At 43.5% G+C, this 17141-nt stretch overlaps 1 protein-coding gene across 1 annotated transcript in view; it reads right to left on the reverse strand.

The window, feature by feature from the left end:
* The window catches only part of PGM5 (phosphoglucomutase 5), a gene marked incomplete at its 5' end in the record, with an annotated part of 109422 nt that overhangs the window by 61929 nt on the left and 30352 nt on the right, over positions 1-17141 (reverse strand). Inside the window, 2 exons of the mRNA XM_082241588.1 lie at positions 12732-12886; positions 15371-15561. Coding sequence (XP_082097714.1) covers positions 12732-12886; positions 15371-15561 — 346 coding nt within the window. The remainder of the gene's footprint in view (positions 1-12731; positions 12887-15370; positions 15562-17141) is intronic.

The following is a 17141-nucleotide window of genomic DNA, read 5'->3' on the forward strand; positions in this document are numbered from 1 at the left end:
TGCCCTTCCTTCTCAGGAGCTTAGGAAACATACATGGGGATTATCCACTTTGGATACATGGGGATTATCTAATTTTCAGTATGGTGTGCAACTTTTCCCCATGAAATGCTCTAACTACTAAAATCCTTCAAAAAAATACTTCTCCATGTGTCAGCAGTTGTCAGCTTTTGAAACATCATTCACATGTTTTCTACAAATCAAGGACAAAGGCAGGAACAGTGTGTGCTATTGTGGGAAAAACTAGAAAATTCAAGCATTTCCAACAAAGATTTGTGACTTAGCAGCAGCTTTCCAAAAACAAAAGCTCTTGGCTCATAGTTCCTACTTCCTATTGTGTGGAACTAAACACGTAGGCACTGCATATTGACCATAGTTCTGGTGCCTGACTTTGCAGCGTTCCAGTGGAAAACAAGGAAGAGGGAGATGTGCTACATAAGTTGCTCAGCAATAGTTTTTTTAAAAGGTCACCCTGTTTCATCTGGGTCAGCTGAGTATGAATTCCACATACTCATTTTTCTCAACTTAACTGAAAACAGATTATTTTTAACCTATCAATGCCATGAACAGCAATAAGGTGGTGACTATGGCTCATAAATCCCATCGTTTCCAACATATTTTACATTCAATCAAAGTAAAGAAAGCTCATGAACTATAGTGGGCTTATTCCAAGACAATAAAATGTTGACAGGCCCCTTCTGTTCTGCAGAACAGAGATAACACCCTGTACAGAGACTTTTTAAAAGACTGACTAAAGTATGTCTGCAGGAGCTATTTATTTTCCTGACACGTGTTACATAAATATTAAGAGTTGTGTCATATTTAAACCATTAATAAATATATTGGTGGCATAAGCTTCCTTGAGCCAGTGTCCCATTGGTCAGATGCAAGATAAAACTACTTCCTATATCTTGAGCAAAGAGAAAGGAAAAAAATTAAAGAATGCTAACAATGTGAGGTCAAAAAGCCAGGCAATGCAAGAGATAGCACTTTGGGACCTCTGGGCAGGTGTCACACAAGGATTACTGCAACCAGTGAGGTGGCCAGACCAAGTGTCTCAACCTGCTGCTTCAAGCTGGAAGCTATGAGCTGCCCCCCCCCGGGCCAGTGGTTCTTTTCAAGGGCTTGAATATAACATAGCAAGAACCAAAGACCCATCAAATCCAGCATCTTGTTCCCACATCAGGTGGCCAACCAGATGCCTGCGTAAAGCCCACAGGCAGGACATGAAAGCAACAGCTCTCTCCTCTTGTTGCTCCCCAGCAATAGAGGCAAGTTTGAAGATGGTCTGTACTGTACAACTCTACCACCATCGTAACTAGTAGCAAGGGGATTCAGGACCTAGTCATTTTGACGCCAAAGACTGACTATGCCATAGAGCTGTGGCTTCTAAGAAAAGGCTCCTGTTTTAAACAACAGGTAGAGTTGTGTGCTCTCCTCTATCACTCTTTGATTATGCATGTTGAAAACCAACGACAATCAGCACAAGAGTGTACAAAAACAAGAAGGCTGAAGTTTCCCTTCCTGGTCTTGGAAACCATTTTGCAAGGGAGAGTTTGTGCATTAACTAGAAGCATGAACTAGAAAAGGAGGTCACCATATAGTGCAAAAGGAGGAGAGAGAGAGATGTTTAGTCCAATTGTGTGGGTGGGTCTGAAAACATCTCCTTATTTTGCCAATGGATAGATTCCTATCCACAACTGTTCTAACACTAATGCTGCACCTACACTTAAGGCTTACCTACACCTGAAATCAATAAAGTTGTGGCCATTTTCCACTTCAATATGATAACTTAATTACCAAATTACTTCTCAGTATGCAAGGCCAGAGCAGAAATAAGTTTAACTGCTATTCTACTTCCATCTGTGGGCAGGGGACTCTGCGGCTAGGTATGCAATTTAGCATTCATCAGTGAATGCTTTCAAGATCAAAGGGATTTGTATGGGTGTTCTGAGGCAGCACCTTCACTCCTATCATCATGCCTAGATCTACTGCCATCAATATCCTTCTCAAGGGCACAATCTTAAAATCAGTTAGGCTGGCATACGCAAGAGTCAGGATCTTCTCAGCAATAACCTCAAAATTATGAAGTTCCCTTCCAACAGACCTATCCCTTCAATTCTGGCACCGAAGCAGGCATGATGACCTCCCTATTTACAGCTGCCCTTGAAGTTTCTGTCTGCAAAGCAGCTTCTCACATTATTCTGTACACTTCTGTTCTTCTGCGACTATTTAAAAAGCAACTGTAGATATTTTAAAGAAAGAAGCTATCCATAAGAAAACAGCATCCTTCATACAAAACAGCATAATTCACATAACCAGGAGTTTTAAAATTGCAATTCATGTTTGTCATGGGTTCAGGAGCAGAGGCGAGGGCAAGGGAGGAAACAGAGAGCGAAGGGGAGGAGGCAGAAGAAAAGATGAGTGATGACGACAACCCGAGATCTCCGAGTCTTTCCAGTGAATCAGAAGATTCACAGGAAGGGGCGCCAGTGGCTGGAGCAAGGGGGGAGCCTAGGGGGACACCCCAGGAAGAAGGGTCCAGAGGGGGCTCAGAGAGCAGCAGTGGGAAATCGGGACCAGCATCACCAACAGAACGCAGTGGAGAGGAAGGGCGCCAGGTACCGAGCTCTGGCAGCTCGCAGCAGGAGGGAGGGCATGAGTCAGGAGTGGCCACACCTCCATCGGGGAGCGAAGAAACGGTCAGGCGGAAAGTGGAAGGTTGGGCGCGCGCGCCAAGTTCAAATGCACAGGAAGGTGGCGCAGTAAGCAGCCCGGAAAGGGAGCCAGGTCCTAAAGCCCGACGCAAGGAGACAGAAGGGTCCGGGGGGTCAGCGTCAGAAGCGTCCCGGAAGGAAGAGACTACGGGGGGCAGAGGGACCCAGAGAAGAACGGTCAGGCGGAAAAGGTGGAGTAAGGCTAGGGCATTTAGCTGGTGTACAGGGGGCGGAGACTCAGACGGAGCTTCGCCGGTCTAACCCATAAGACGTAGAGTTGCACGCAGCAGCTTGAGAATGGAAACTGTAACTCAATAAAGACTTTTACAAAATGATCGCTGGCTAGCGTGATCCTCTGTGAGCTAGGATCGGGGAGCAGCTCTGACAATGTTGCTTTGTTACTAGTTTTAACTCCTGTGAAAACTTATATTCCATAACCCATGTCTATGATTATCTCTAGTAATTACAGTAGCTTTGCAGTGGTACCTCTGGTTTGCGAATGGGATCCATTCCAGAGGCCTGTTCGCAACCAGAAAAGAACGCAACCCGTGTCTGCGCACGCGCGGATCACAATTTGCCGCTTCTGCACATGCATGTGACGTCATTTTGCGCATCTGTGCATGCGCAAGCGGCGAAACCCAGAAGTAACCCTTTCCGGTACTTCCAGGTCACCGCGGGACACAACCTGAAAAAACATATCATGAAGCAAACGCAACACGAGGTATGACTGTACTGGACATTAGGCAGAGTTATGATAACTTAATTACCAAATTACTTCTCAGTATGCAAGGCCACAGCAGAAATAAGTTTAACTGCTATTCTACTTCCATCTCTGAATATTAACTAAAAACAGGATTGCCCACACACTCAGCACTTTCTAGTCTTTCATTTATCTGGGGAAAGGTTCGATGAAATTTAGTCCTTTTCTAGTTTTTCATTTATCTTAACCTTTTCAGACTTCAAATACCTTTATAGCAATAAAAAAAAGGAAGGGCTCAAGAAAAATTTAGTCTGCTTGACTTTAAGAAACTCTGAGAAAATTCAGGGACACCAAGGACTCAATACAGGAATTTTTTTAGCTGCTTTGAATTAACACAAAAATCAACATTAAGAAGGAATCTACAAAGAAGCACCAGCTCCTGTATCTAAGAGCAGCTCCAACCTAAAATATTATCCCACAGTTTTGACAGGTTATTCATTTGCAGCTGCTATCTATGGAGAGTTCTTGGCTGAAACAGTACAGTCATTAGTATGCTTGGCAGAAAACTAATATCCTAAAGAAACCCAGCCAGATGGGCGGGGTATGTATGTATAAATAAATAAATAAATAAATAAATGCATCATCATTATTATTATGAAGAAAAGAAAATCCTGTACATGTCAACTTCCGGGTTAGCGCGATCGACTAATGGCGGATTCCCTCCGAGCTCCGGAGGGAATCGGCTCCGTAGGAGTGGGGTCTTGCCGCTGCAGCGACGCGGGGACCTTTAAAAATCACAGGCAGTGAAGCCTGTGAACCTGGTGACTCGGCGGACACCATTTGCGCCCCCCGACCCGCGAAGGAGCCTTTTTAAAGGCTTCGGAACGGGGGACGGGGTGAGTGGCGCGGTGCTGAGAGTCGACTGCTTCTCCTGCAGAGTGAAGCCGCATGCCATGGTCGGAGAGCACTGACTTCTTCTTATGAACAATTGGACTCTAAAGCAACAACCCGTGAGTAGTACGGAAATTGGACTTGTAAAGAATTTTTTTTTTTTTAATTAGGCACGATCGGGGAAGGCGCAAATAGGAAGTCCGTCTCCCCGTCTTATACATAATCTAAAGCAAGGACCAGCTAACTAAGGTCAAGAGGATTTTATCTTTTTTATTGAGTAAAGACATTAATTTCACGATTTAGCAGTTTAAGTAATCTTACTGTAGGATAAGAGCTAATTTGGGGAGCTGAAGTGCCACCCCCCCAGACCCGGGAGTGATCCGCGAGAGAGCCTGCTGAAGAGATATTGAAGAGCTTGACAGCTGTCAAATTAGCTGTCAAGACGGGAAAAGAGAACTTTGTTTTACACTGTCTCTGCTGGTTATATTCGTTACAATTTGGCTATATTTTGTTGAAAATAAGGAAAAACCGATACAAACTAACTTGATTTTTGGATTTGAACTGGAAGGAATACTAAGTAACCAAAATCCCTCTAGAGGGGTTTTTGGGACATTACAAGAATGGCTGAAGGAGGGAAAATTCAAGCTAAATTGGACAGTGTTCTTTCTCTTGGGAAAGTTACAAGGCCAATTGATGTTTTGGCTACTAACGTTGCAACTCTGGACTTAACAGCAAACAAATTCATTGAATTCGATAAGGACTTGATCCAGGAAGTTTATGCAGCTGGACAAGAGCAGAAATTTGAGAATCTTGAGAGTGCGGAGAAAGAGACACATGTTGTTTCTGAGGAAAAGGAAGGAGGAGATGTAATGTTGCAGATGACAAAGGAGAGCCAAAGGCCCGACATAGAATCATAGAATCATAGAGTTGGAAGAGACCACAAGGGCCATCGAGTCCAACTCCCTGCCAAGCAGAAAACACCATCAGAGCACTCCTGACATATGGTTGTCAAGCCTCTGCTTAAAGACCTCCAAAGGAGGAGACTCCACCACACTCCTGGGCAGCAAATTCCACTATTGAACAGCTCTTACTGTCAGGAAGTTCTTCCTAATGTTTAGGTGGAATCTTCTTTCTTGTAGTTTGGATCCATTGCTCCGTGTCCGCTTCTCTGGAGCAGCAGAAAACAACCTTTCTCCCTCCTCTATGTGACATCCTTTTATATATTTGAACATGGCTATCATATCACCCCTTAACCTCCTCTTCTCCAGGCTAAACATGCCCAGCTCCCTTAGCCGTTCCTCATAAGGCATCGTTTCCAGGCCTTTGACCATTTTGGTTGCCCTCCTCTGGACACGTTCCAGTTTGTCAGTGTCCTTCTTGAACTGTGGTGCCCAGAATTCAAGAAGGACACTGACAAACTGGAACGTGTCCAGAGACATGATGGTTACAAAGGAAAATAAGAACTTGATGATGAAAATCTGGTCTGAGCTCGAGATTGAAGAATGGAGAGATCTCCTTATGTGGAGATCTGAAGACCTAAGGATTACAAATTTGATTAAGGTGAAAGTTGGAGCTTTGGGGACATTTGGACTTGAAAGGAATAAGAAACAAGATTTGGGCTCCACTTTTAAGTATGGAGGTCTGGCTGGAAGAAACATTGTTCCAATCGGGCCAGAGCATCTCTGAGATCTGGTGTTTAATATTAAGGACTATCAAAAAAAACCGGCAGAGAGGAACTGAGAGAGAATTGAGAGCCTCGGACGTGAGATCTCCAGGCTGATAGCAGATTAAGACTGATGGACATCTGTTGGGGATTGAAACCGGGAAAGGGGACGGGGTGGGGTTTGGGGATCCAAAGGGTGTATAATTATAATCCATCTTTTTTCTTTTTATTCTGTTTTGTTACTAGTATGAAATGTGGGGAATTCGTGGAAGGGAAATTTGGGTCGACTTTAGAAAAGGATTTAAGATTTAAGAATGAACATTGATGTATAAATTTTGATGTTGAAAAAATGGTTTTTTAAACTCAATTAAATATAAAAAGGTTAAAAACTGGGGATAAGAACTTGTTGAATTAACAATTTGAATTGGAATATAAGAAGGGGAGGTGTGGGGAAGTCAGGGAAATATGTTATAGAAAAATAAGGATTGTAAACTGTATGTTTTCTTTTTTGTTTTTTCTTTTTGGTTTTTTTTTTTTAAATGGAAAATTTTTAATAAATATCTATTTTAAAAAAAAGAAAACCCTGTACATGTCAGAAATATGGACTGTTGTGACCATGGCATAAAGGAATGTACTCATCATTACAAGCTGTGATGAGATTGTAGACAAGCTGTCAAAAGTACAGTTGCCTTATCTTGTTAAACATGTAAATGTTACATGACACATCAAGTCACCCAATATCCAGCATCAAAGGCAGCAGAAAGGAAAGGAGCTGGACTTGCCTCGAGAAACACATCAAATGTAAACATAAGTAGCATACTAGCTGAATGTCCACAATATGTACACCAATGGAAGCTTAGTAAGTGAGGAAGCTGTAAGCATTCCAGTGCATAATCTACAAAGACAATTTAGCTCTTCCAGTATGTGTGGAAGGCAATGTTTAAAAAAGAAACACTCCTCAAATTAGATGAAGGGGAGGGCCTTTTTCTTGACACCTTGTAATACACAAATTCATGGATAATGTGAAATATAGAAATCGTTTATACACGATTTTCCTTAACCAAGTATTTTTCACATCACTTCAATGAACACTTGAACAGAAAATACTTACAGGACTGCAATGCTTTGCTAACTTTGGCATGCTGCAAACACTGGGGGTTTGTGACTAGACAATATTCACTGGAGGTGTTGAAATGTGCTGCTGCAGTGCTTACAGGTTGCCCTCCTGTTAAACCAAAGTACTGGCAGCAACATTTCCATGTGAGGAATGAAATTTTCAGAATTTGTAGCAAAGCTTCTTCGGATAAAATAGACAATGTGGGAGAATGTCTTATCTTTTCTTTCAAATATGAACAGAGCAAGATGGTTCCTCACATGCTTGTTCAGTCACTGTGACTGGTGCTTTACTCTAGTGAGAAGCTAGATTATTTGAGGACAGCCACCAGATGTAATGGAATATTTTACAACCCATCGTATACACCCTGTGCGGGAAAGACCAGCACTGACATCTGGATATACCACATTTTTCGCCCTATAGGACGCACCGGCCCATAGGACGCACCTAGTTTTTTTGGGGGGGCTCCCTAGGCTGTGGATATCTGCCTGTAGCGCAGGGTGCTCTGCTTCAGCGCGCCTCACGCTCCCGGCAGCAGGCTGCTATCCGCACCAACCCCTCTCGCTCTCCAAGCTTCAGCGAAAGCCTGCATTCGCCCCATAGGACGCACACAGATTTCCCCTTCATTTTTGGAGGGGGAAAATTGCGTCCTATAGGGCGAAAAATATGGTAGATAAGCAGGGCATTGCACAGATCTCCCTTCTTTTTATAGCCTAACGAAAACTGTTGCTGTATTATCTTAATTAAAAATATAAATAAATAAATCTGTCTTAGCTACATAACATTTTCAGAAACCAACGTTTACAAAATCAATGTGCAGTTTTAATTAAGTCAGAATATTTCCAGACCATTTTCCATTAGAACTTTCTCTGTTCCTGGATGGAGAATTGGCTACCTATTTCTGTGTGCCTATTACAAATAACCAGCTTCAGATGAGGCCCACTGCCTTAAAATGGACCGACAATATGGCTCAACGGATAAATGAACTCCTTTGGTCTGACCAATTGCAAGAGACAAGGGACTCCCTTATCCAGGCAGTTGAGCCACTGCCAATATATGACAATTTAGTAGAACTGCTAAAACCTTCGTTGGCTAAGACCCCGGCAATGAATAATAACCATTTCTCTCATAAAAAGTGGTTTGACGAGGAATGTAGGCACTTCAAGAACAACCTATATAATGAATTCTTGGCATATAGGGCATCAAATGACCCCGCACCTAGTAGTCACCTTATGAACCTCAAGAGAAGGTATAAAGCACTATTAAAGGAAAAGAAGCTTGCGGTAGAAAGAAATGATTGGAAGAACCTTCTAAAAGCTGCAGAAAATAGAAATCCCTCCTCCTTTTGGCACCAAATTTCCAAATACCTGGGTAGACCATTGTCAAGGATAGAACCCCAAATTTCAGCTGACACCTGGGAAAGCTTCTTCTCCAGCTCACGCAGCCAGCGGAGGAAGGTTAGATTTGGCCCCCTTGCCAGAGTGGGATCCTGTTACCTGCTCTGAAGTGGAAACACTTATAGGCCAATTTGAGGCGGGCAAGGCACCCGGAGACGATCTTATTTCCATAGATGTTATTAAAGCCAACAAGGATTGGTGGTGTCCACCCCTAGCAGCTCTAAACCCACCGGTCTGAAACAGAGCTTGAGCCATAGCCATAGCTTCGCTTTCAGGGCCACATACCTAAAGGCTTGGCAACTGGTTTCCAATCTCATGATCGCGCCTGCCACGGAGGGGGGGATCCTGAGTATGGCCCTGAGGAATTGGGTTTGGATAGATTCCAATTTTTCAAAATCCCTACGTGAGCCCAAGGCAATGCCCACCAGCAGAAGAGGGAGGACTTTCATTTTAAAGAGTCGTAAGGCAACATTGACAGTTTGTGCCTGTTTCTTGGAGTACAGGGTTCTAATCACCAGGGCTGCTTTGGATGCGTTCGAGGCTATGTATTCTCTGTGCGCCAGGAAGGACCTATTTGATCTTACAACCTGACCCAGGTACTTGAAGCAACTGACCTGCTCTAAAGGAATACCATTAATTGACCATAAATTAGGTTTCGGTCGAGCAGCAAAGACCATTATTTTGGTCTTGGCATAATTTAGTTGGAGCTCGTGTTGGGTCTCATATTTATGAAGAGCTCGAAGCATCCTCCTTAATCCGATGGGGGAGGTAGCTAATAGGGCGGCATCGTCCGCATACAGTAGGACATTTAAGGCTCATCCTGCCAGTTTTGGTGGATGGAAATCAGCATTTGCCATATGTACCACTAGCGAATTAATATAGAAATTAAACAGCCCTGTCTTACCCCCCTAGTGGTGACAACCGGATTGGAGACTAGCCCCTTACTATCTATCCTAATCCTCAAGAGGGTATTTGTATGCAAATTAATAATCAGCAAGAGGAGGCGGCGGTCGATAGAAGTCGCTGCCAATTTTGTCCATAGCTGGTTCCTGGGAATTAGATCAAAGGCCTGCTTAAAGTCTATAAAGGCGACGTGGAGGGCTTTTAGGCCATTGCCAGCGTACTTGGTGGCCAAGTGATTTAGGATTAAGATTTGGTCTGTTGTTGATCTTCCGGGGCGGAAACCCGCCTGTTCCTCTGCGATGATATTGTTGCTTTCCATCCAGGTCGTTAATTTGTTAAGTAGAAATCTTGAATAGATCTTCCCGATAACATTTAGCAGGCTAATTGGTCTAAAATTGGCCGGGTCTGTGAATTAACACAATCAGTGCAGAGTTCCAGCTTGGAGGAAATTGTGCTGTTTTGTTTATATAAGTAAAAAGAGGAAAGCAGACAGCATATCTGCTAAATAAGTCTTCTGGGAAAACAACCTTGTCAGTGGCTAAATTTCTTTTCCTGGCACTCATGTGTCGGAAACGTATAACTGAATGCTTTGACGTGGGTTATCTGTGAGAGGTCTAGTACTGTGGCCCTACCTTACTTATGTACCCCCTATGATGTTATAGTTTATAATTATTGTGTAATGTTTTAATTCTGACTATCGGTCGAATAAAGAAATTGATTGATTAAGTCAGAATATTTATAAACAAGTTGGAAAAACATAGTTGAATACAGCCATCACTGCTGAATTAGAATAATGGCACTTAAAATTCTTATCATTTATTTTTCTTTACAGTCCGGATTAAGAGAAACAGCCTACTGAGTCAACTAGTTATTTCATGTTCTACATCAATCTGCATTCATCCTCAGATGGTGATCTGATTTCCAAGTAACAGAAGTCACAATCCACACTGGGAAATTGCCTGTGTCAGTTTATTCTGCCAAATTAATCTGGAATTGACTTTTTTCTTTATAGACACTATTTGCAATTTACCATAAAAACCAAGTAAAGCCTAGAGTTTTGATCATAGGAACATTTTGTTTGCCTAGGGTTTCATCCAACTGTGCCCTTCCATGAATGGAAGGAGTCTTCCTGCTCACAGGAGAGGGTTTGGTCTAGCAGAGGCCTCTGCTCACAGAAAGAGGGGATTGTCACCAGTTCCCCCTGCACCACCTTTCACACTGTTCTGGAGTAGAGTTACCAGATTTTTTTACATAAAAAAATGTAAAATTTACTTTTCAAATAAATAAATAAATGAAATGAATTACATTTTTTTGGGGGGGAGAGAAAAGATATTTTAAAAAATAAGAAAGTTTGCTTTAAAACTGAGCTTGGTTGATTAAAAAAAACAACAACCCACCATGCAATGTATTAAATCCAGTGGAAGAAACACACGTTCAAAAGAATCCGAGCGCGGCTGGCGTGGCCCAAAGAGGAAAGGGGCATAAAGGGGAGGGATGAGCATGAGCATCGGGATGCCAAGCGCAGCGCGCTGCTCCTCTCTAGGAGCAAACTCACATAGCAGGATGCGTTGAAAGTGAGGTGTGGGGAATCGGCTGAAAAGCCGCAGTGGAACCATGGGCAATAAGCACGAACAGAACTCTCCCCTTTCCTTCAGCGAAGCACAGGCACACAACATGTACCGGTAACTGAGCGCCAACAAAACAAGATGCACACCAGGCACACATGCTAAACACAATAGATTTCCCTGTTCTTTGTTCATAGAATCATAGAATCATAGAGCTGGAAGAGACCACAAGGGCCATCGAGTCCAACCCCCTGCCAAGCAGGAGGCGTTTGTCTGCCACTAGTCCCCTTGCTCAGCGCATCTGCTTGCTGCAAGGTGACGCCGCTAGGAAGGAATTAGCAGGCAGACATGATCCTTTCCCCTTCTGTTGCTCAGCACCGGCCACAGCAGCATCACCTCGTAGTAAGCAGACGCGCTGAGCAAGGGGACTGGTGGCAGACAAATGCAACAAAGAGCAGGGAAATCCCCAGCTCTTTGGCAAGCGGAGGGGAATGGATTGTGTCCTTCCTGCTAATTCCTTCCTAGCTGCACTGCACGCAGGCTCCAGCTCACCCGCCTCAGCTTCCAGTGGCTAGGAGTGCAGCTGACAGCCGCTGCCGCCCCCTCCTCCTCTCTGCCAGGGACGCGCAGGCAGCCGGAAAACATGCAGGTGGGAGGGAGAGGGGGGCTGGATTGGGGGAGAAAGAACCTTTGCCTTCCTTTCCTCCCCCCCCCCTTAAATTCCCCTCTCCTGAATCCAGTTAGCCACCTCCTTCCCCTCACACGTGCTTCTTGTCCCTTCAGTGTTTTTCCTTCCCTCCCCACTTCAACTTCTCTCCTGCTTCCAGTTAGCCTATGGTTACCAGATTTTTTTCAATGAAGTCTGGCTCCAGGCTGCTGAGACTGCCACTGCTGCTGCCACGTTTCCCAGGGACATTTAATAAAATCTGGGGACTTTCCAGGGACGGAATTTGTCTGGGGACATATTTGCAAATCTGGGGACTGTCCCTGGGAACTGAGGACGTCTGGTAACCCTATTCTGGAGGGTTCGCCGATCCTCTCAATTATATTTTAGGAGGGGCAAGAGTACCAGAGGAAATTTGCAAAAATTGCCTCCCCTCCCCTTCTGTTAATATCAAAAAACCATCTGTGGACAAAAGGACAAGACCTAGGCTTTTGCTTTGAGTTTTCATTTTTTTTAAAAATGAGGCCCTCTGAATACCATGAGGGAACTGTTGATTAGACTACTGTTCAGAAGAAGGAAATAGCTGAAATATTGCAATAGAGCTGATCTGTACATCATTCCCATTACATTGCTGAGGTTAGTGTACATGTCTATAGATTCATATGAATCAAAAACAATTTTCAGCAAATAGACTTGTTCTGGGTAAAAGGAGCTGCAAAAAGGAAGGTTGTAACGATTTTCAGGTACTTAGCCCAGTTCACCTGAGAGATGCTGGCCAACTGTTTTGATCAAGGTTAACTTGTCCTGCCCATAAAACTACAGGCAGAAAACAGTCACAGCAGATCACATTTTTAAAAAAATATATATATTCTTCCTTTTACATATATTTGCCAAATAAAATAAAAAAATCCAAATCACAATACTTCTTAAAATGAACTAACAATTTCAGGTTTTTAATAAGGGGGTACATCAATCCTTGTTTGGGATCCTATTGGAATATTTTGCTGTCTATATTGAAAGCTGTATCACTAATTAGCTGCTTTTGGTGTTACTGGCATTCTGGTGAACGATGCTGAAGTCTCTGAGGAATCAGTCACACTAGTGAATCTTATTGCCTTACCTGTCGAGTGCTGTGCTAGTAGGCATACTCCTACCAAACCCATGCACGGGCATCTGGCGGAAATAGGGAATGCAGGAGAGATTGGCAGCAATGATGGCCAATGAATCTGAAGGATTCACAAAAAAACCATTTTGACCTAGGATCATATAGCGGTCCTGGAAGAGAAAGAAAGCGTATTAGGGGTAGGGCAGAAAAAATAAGTAGAGAGGTTCATCCACAACTGTAAAATTGGTCATCTTCAAGCTGGGGGTCTTTCTACATTCCCTCACACACAATCCAGCAAAAGGGTGGCTCATAACTCTCCCTTGGCTCCAGTCTCATAGCACTGAGATACATGTACGTATATGCTTCCCATTAAAAAATAATATTTCTATTGATTAGGCTTGATTAGGCTGTATTGTGTTTTTAATATTTGGTTGGGAGCTGCCCAGAGTGGCTGGGGAAACCAAGCCAGATGGGCAGAGTATAAATAATAAGTTGTTGTTGTTGTTTCCAAAACTCAGGGGAAATTCTAACTTGTTTGAATACATTTGGGGAACATTTTAAATCAGGGGAAACATGATTTATAATAAATTTTATATTTCATAACATTATACTGTCTCTTTCGCACCCTAAAACAAATCTTTTCTGGAGGGACCATGGTCTATTTATTGGCTCACATGGAGTTTGATTAAGATAAAAGGGCACTACCATTCTGCACTAGAAAATCAGGAAAGAAATATATTTCACTAGCAACTTTTTGCAGACCCAAGCACAGTGGGCCAGGAGTCACTGAGGGGAGGGGTTTGGAAGTGTAGAAGCAGAAAATGGCTGACACCAGCTTGGGATCAAAAGGCAACCACATTATTGATTACAGGTGTAAGTTGGTTTTGGCATAGGCATTGGATATGTATCCTGAATCAGCCAACACAACTGCTGGCTGATAACTCTGTCAGGGTCAATCCTGGAGTTAAGCCTCCCCCCTTGACACAAATCAAATCCTGCCAGGTCACCATTTGAAATCTTCTACTGCCCACTAGCCCCGTCTGGGCTTTCAGACAGAACTCTACCCCTGGACTTCTTTACTGGGGTACCCTGAATTTTAATCCTGAATCTGGGGGTGGGGCACCAACCCACCTCCTAGCTTTTGAGTAAGGATCAAAACCAACGCCTTTTTCCACCAATGTTGTGACAGTTGCTACGAGGAAGGGAAATCCTCCAGACAGGCCCAATTTGTCTGCAGGCAAATTCCTCCCTGGCCCCAAAGATGGCAACCGAGTAATTCTACAGCAAGGCCAGACATGTGTGCTGCCCTCTTAGCTCCAGGCAGAGCCACAACATACAAGGTGGGCAGGTGGGGTGTCCATTCCAGACTGCCCTTCCTGCTTGCAATGCAGCCGGCTTTTATGCCCCAGTGGCGTAAGTGACCAAAGACTGGCTCTGCCAGGTCTGTCGTCAAAGCACTGCCCCACCCACCAGGGCCTGGATTGGTCTGTTTGAATTTTGAAGGCAATTCCGTCAGCCCCTGTGGCTGGCTGAGGCCAACCGAGATGTCAACCTGCTGCACAGGCAAGTCTTTTTATCACCACCACCACCACCACCCTCAGCTCTCCAGGAGCTGCGCTGGGCTGCAACTACCACTGCTTGGAAACAGTAAACGGTCTTTATCTGTGAGATAGATTTTGAAATTAGACCCTTACTCAAACTTGCTACTCAAGAGTGGGGCTATCAGCTGTTTCCTTTATACCTGCTTGAACCATGTAGTGAAAGGGGAGAACTCCCGGCACTTCTTGCCTATCAGATCATGCCCTGGGAATCTTCCATCCACCAAGCAGGAAGTCTTTCCAGGCAGATCAACCCAGAAGGGAAAGGATCAGAAGCTAGATGAGGAGAGTGGGAGCAATAATTGGATTGAAGAAGCCATTCCAGTTTCACTACTCTGAAATGGAGATGCAACCTAGAGTGAATAGAACTGCGCCCTTCAAAGAGGAGATGAAAGTGTGCCCCCAAAGTAGCATTTCGAAATACTCTTCGCCTCCAAAGTATCTTTCTGTTTTAAAGTAATATTTGTACAAGCTTGCATTTATTTAGTTCCTCCATTAAAAAAAAGACTTTGTGGTTGCAGTACATGTTCAAAACTGTAAGCCTCACTGAATTTAACATCTATGTACCATATTGACCCAAATATAAGCCGCACCCGCAAATAAGACACAACTTTAAAATTCATGGGGGGGGGAACAATACCTCGGCTGCTTCTGGGTGGGGGAGTCATGCCACTTTGCTGGTAGCGTAAGGTCGCAAATATAAGCCACACTTTAACTTTTCACGGTCAGAATTTGGGGGGAAACGTGCAGGTAATATTCAGGCCAATATGAAATATTATTTTTCATTTCCAGCAGCATGAGAGCTGGTTGATAGTTTTCACTTGTGACCTTTGTGTAAGCAAATAAAGTTGAATTGATTCAACACTGAGTAATCTTTGAAAAACTGAGCTGCTCATGAACAGCAGAGGAACTTTCAAGGGCATTGCTGGTAGCTAGACCTTCAGTTTCTCTCACATTTAAATAGGCATTTATTTGAAAGTCCCTCTGTGAATGTCAAAGTTGAACAAATAAAGACAACTCTTAAACTACCAAATCTGATCTTACACAAATACCTACTCCATCAGCATCAAAAGCAGCTCCAAAGCCATACTCTCCTCCTTTCATTGCCTCCAACAAAGAAGTGGCGTATGTCAGGTTTGGGTCAGGATACTGGCCACCAAAATCCTCCAAAGGAACACAGTCAATGGCAGAATTAGCAGGAGCTCCTAATTCATCACACAGGATTCTCCGAACATAGGGACCCATCACTACAAAAATAATTGTTTTCCAATTTAGGGACCATCTTTTAATTACTGTCCAGATAGAACACCCACCATTTTCACCAAACAGAAATGGGATGAATTTATATTAAACAGGACATCATAAACTTCACTACAAGTTATGACAGAGGCTTCAGAAAAAAGAGGACAGTTTTCTGTTGAATGAGAAATATTCTCAATCTGAAAGGGAGCACTGGAATATCACAAAGCACAGGAATCCAGTTGTGCTCAACTTGTCTAACAATTCTACTAAATAACCCTTTTGATAGCATTCAAATCCCTTTTTCATAAGAAGCCATTTATCTCTATTCAGATAAACAAACGCCAAAGCAAAATGAGCAGAAAGTCACATGATACAGTCTTAATAGAGTGCTTGTGGAAAAGTATGTGTTTAAAAGTGCCTGTACATTACAGTCATATGAGAAAGCTTTGGCACTGGATAACCAGGCCAGCAATTATGTACCTTCCATAGCTGGCATAGTAAGTAAGAAAACTTCACCAGAGTGTCTGAATCTGCAGTTATTGAAGGCGGTATTTCACACATGAACCTGGGGTTCCCGGAAACTCTCTGTTTTAAGAACTGCCCTTATTCCATAACATTAGAGTTTTGTGGAACGAGACAAAAAAGACATTGTCTCATTCCATTTTTATACCCAGGGCAAAGCCATGGAGTTAATACAATATGACCTGTCCCTTCCTATGACTGTTCTTTATCAGGGCCAACTCAATGCAATCTTAAATTTTCATCTGAAGAAATATCCTATCTTTACATAAAGTTCCTTTCACTCAGACTTGTCTCTGGCATAGGAGATTTCTCAGTCTTCGTCTTCACCCCAACCACGGGGATAAGAATACTGAGCTATGTTGTAAAGAAGGGGTAGTCAACCTTTTTATATCTGCCTCCCACTAATGCATCTTAAAAAATTTCCTTACCACCCACCAGCACTCGATGGAAGGAGGATTCAGTTTGTGCTGTAGAACTTTCTACTGCCCACCTAGAATCCTGAAACGCCCACTAGTGGGCAGGAGGGACCAGGTTGACAACCCCTGTTGTAAAGATTACTTGGATAATATATTCAAAACATTTTGAACACTGTACTTGTAACATTAACAGTGCAATCCTGTTTGTTTTCTTAGAAGTAAGTCCCAATGGGTGGTATTCAATTCAGTTTTACTCAGAGTAGACCCACTGGAATGAAAGAACATGAGTTAGGCCCATTAATTTCAATAGATCTAATCAGAGTAAACATTAGTTGAATACCACCTGTCAGGGGTTCAGGAGCAGAGACGCAGAGAAGGGAGGAAGCAGAGAGCGAGGGGGAGGAATCCGAAGGGAAAATGAGTGATGATGACGACCCGAGATCTCCAAGCCTAAGCAGTGAGTCAGAGGACTCCCAAAAGGGAGCCCCAGTGAGCAGAGCAAGGGGGGGATCCGGGGGGACACCCCAGGAGGAAGGGAACAGAGGAGATTCAGAGAGTAGCAGCTGGAAGTCGGGACCCACGCTCATAACTGAGGGCGGCAGCAGCTGGAAGTCGGGACCCACGCTCAAGACTGAGAGCAGCAGGGA

Source organism: Podarcis vaucheri (assembly GCF_965113315.1).
Source record: "Podarcis vaucheri genome assembly, chromosome: 11".
NCBI lineage: Eukaryota > Metazoa > Chordata > Lepidosauria > Squamata > Lacertidae > Podarcis > Podarcis vaucheri.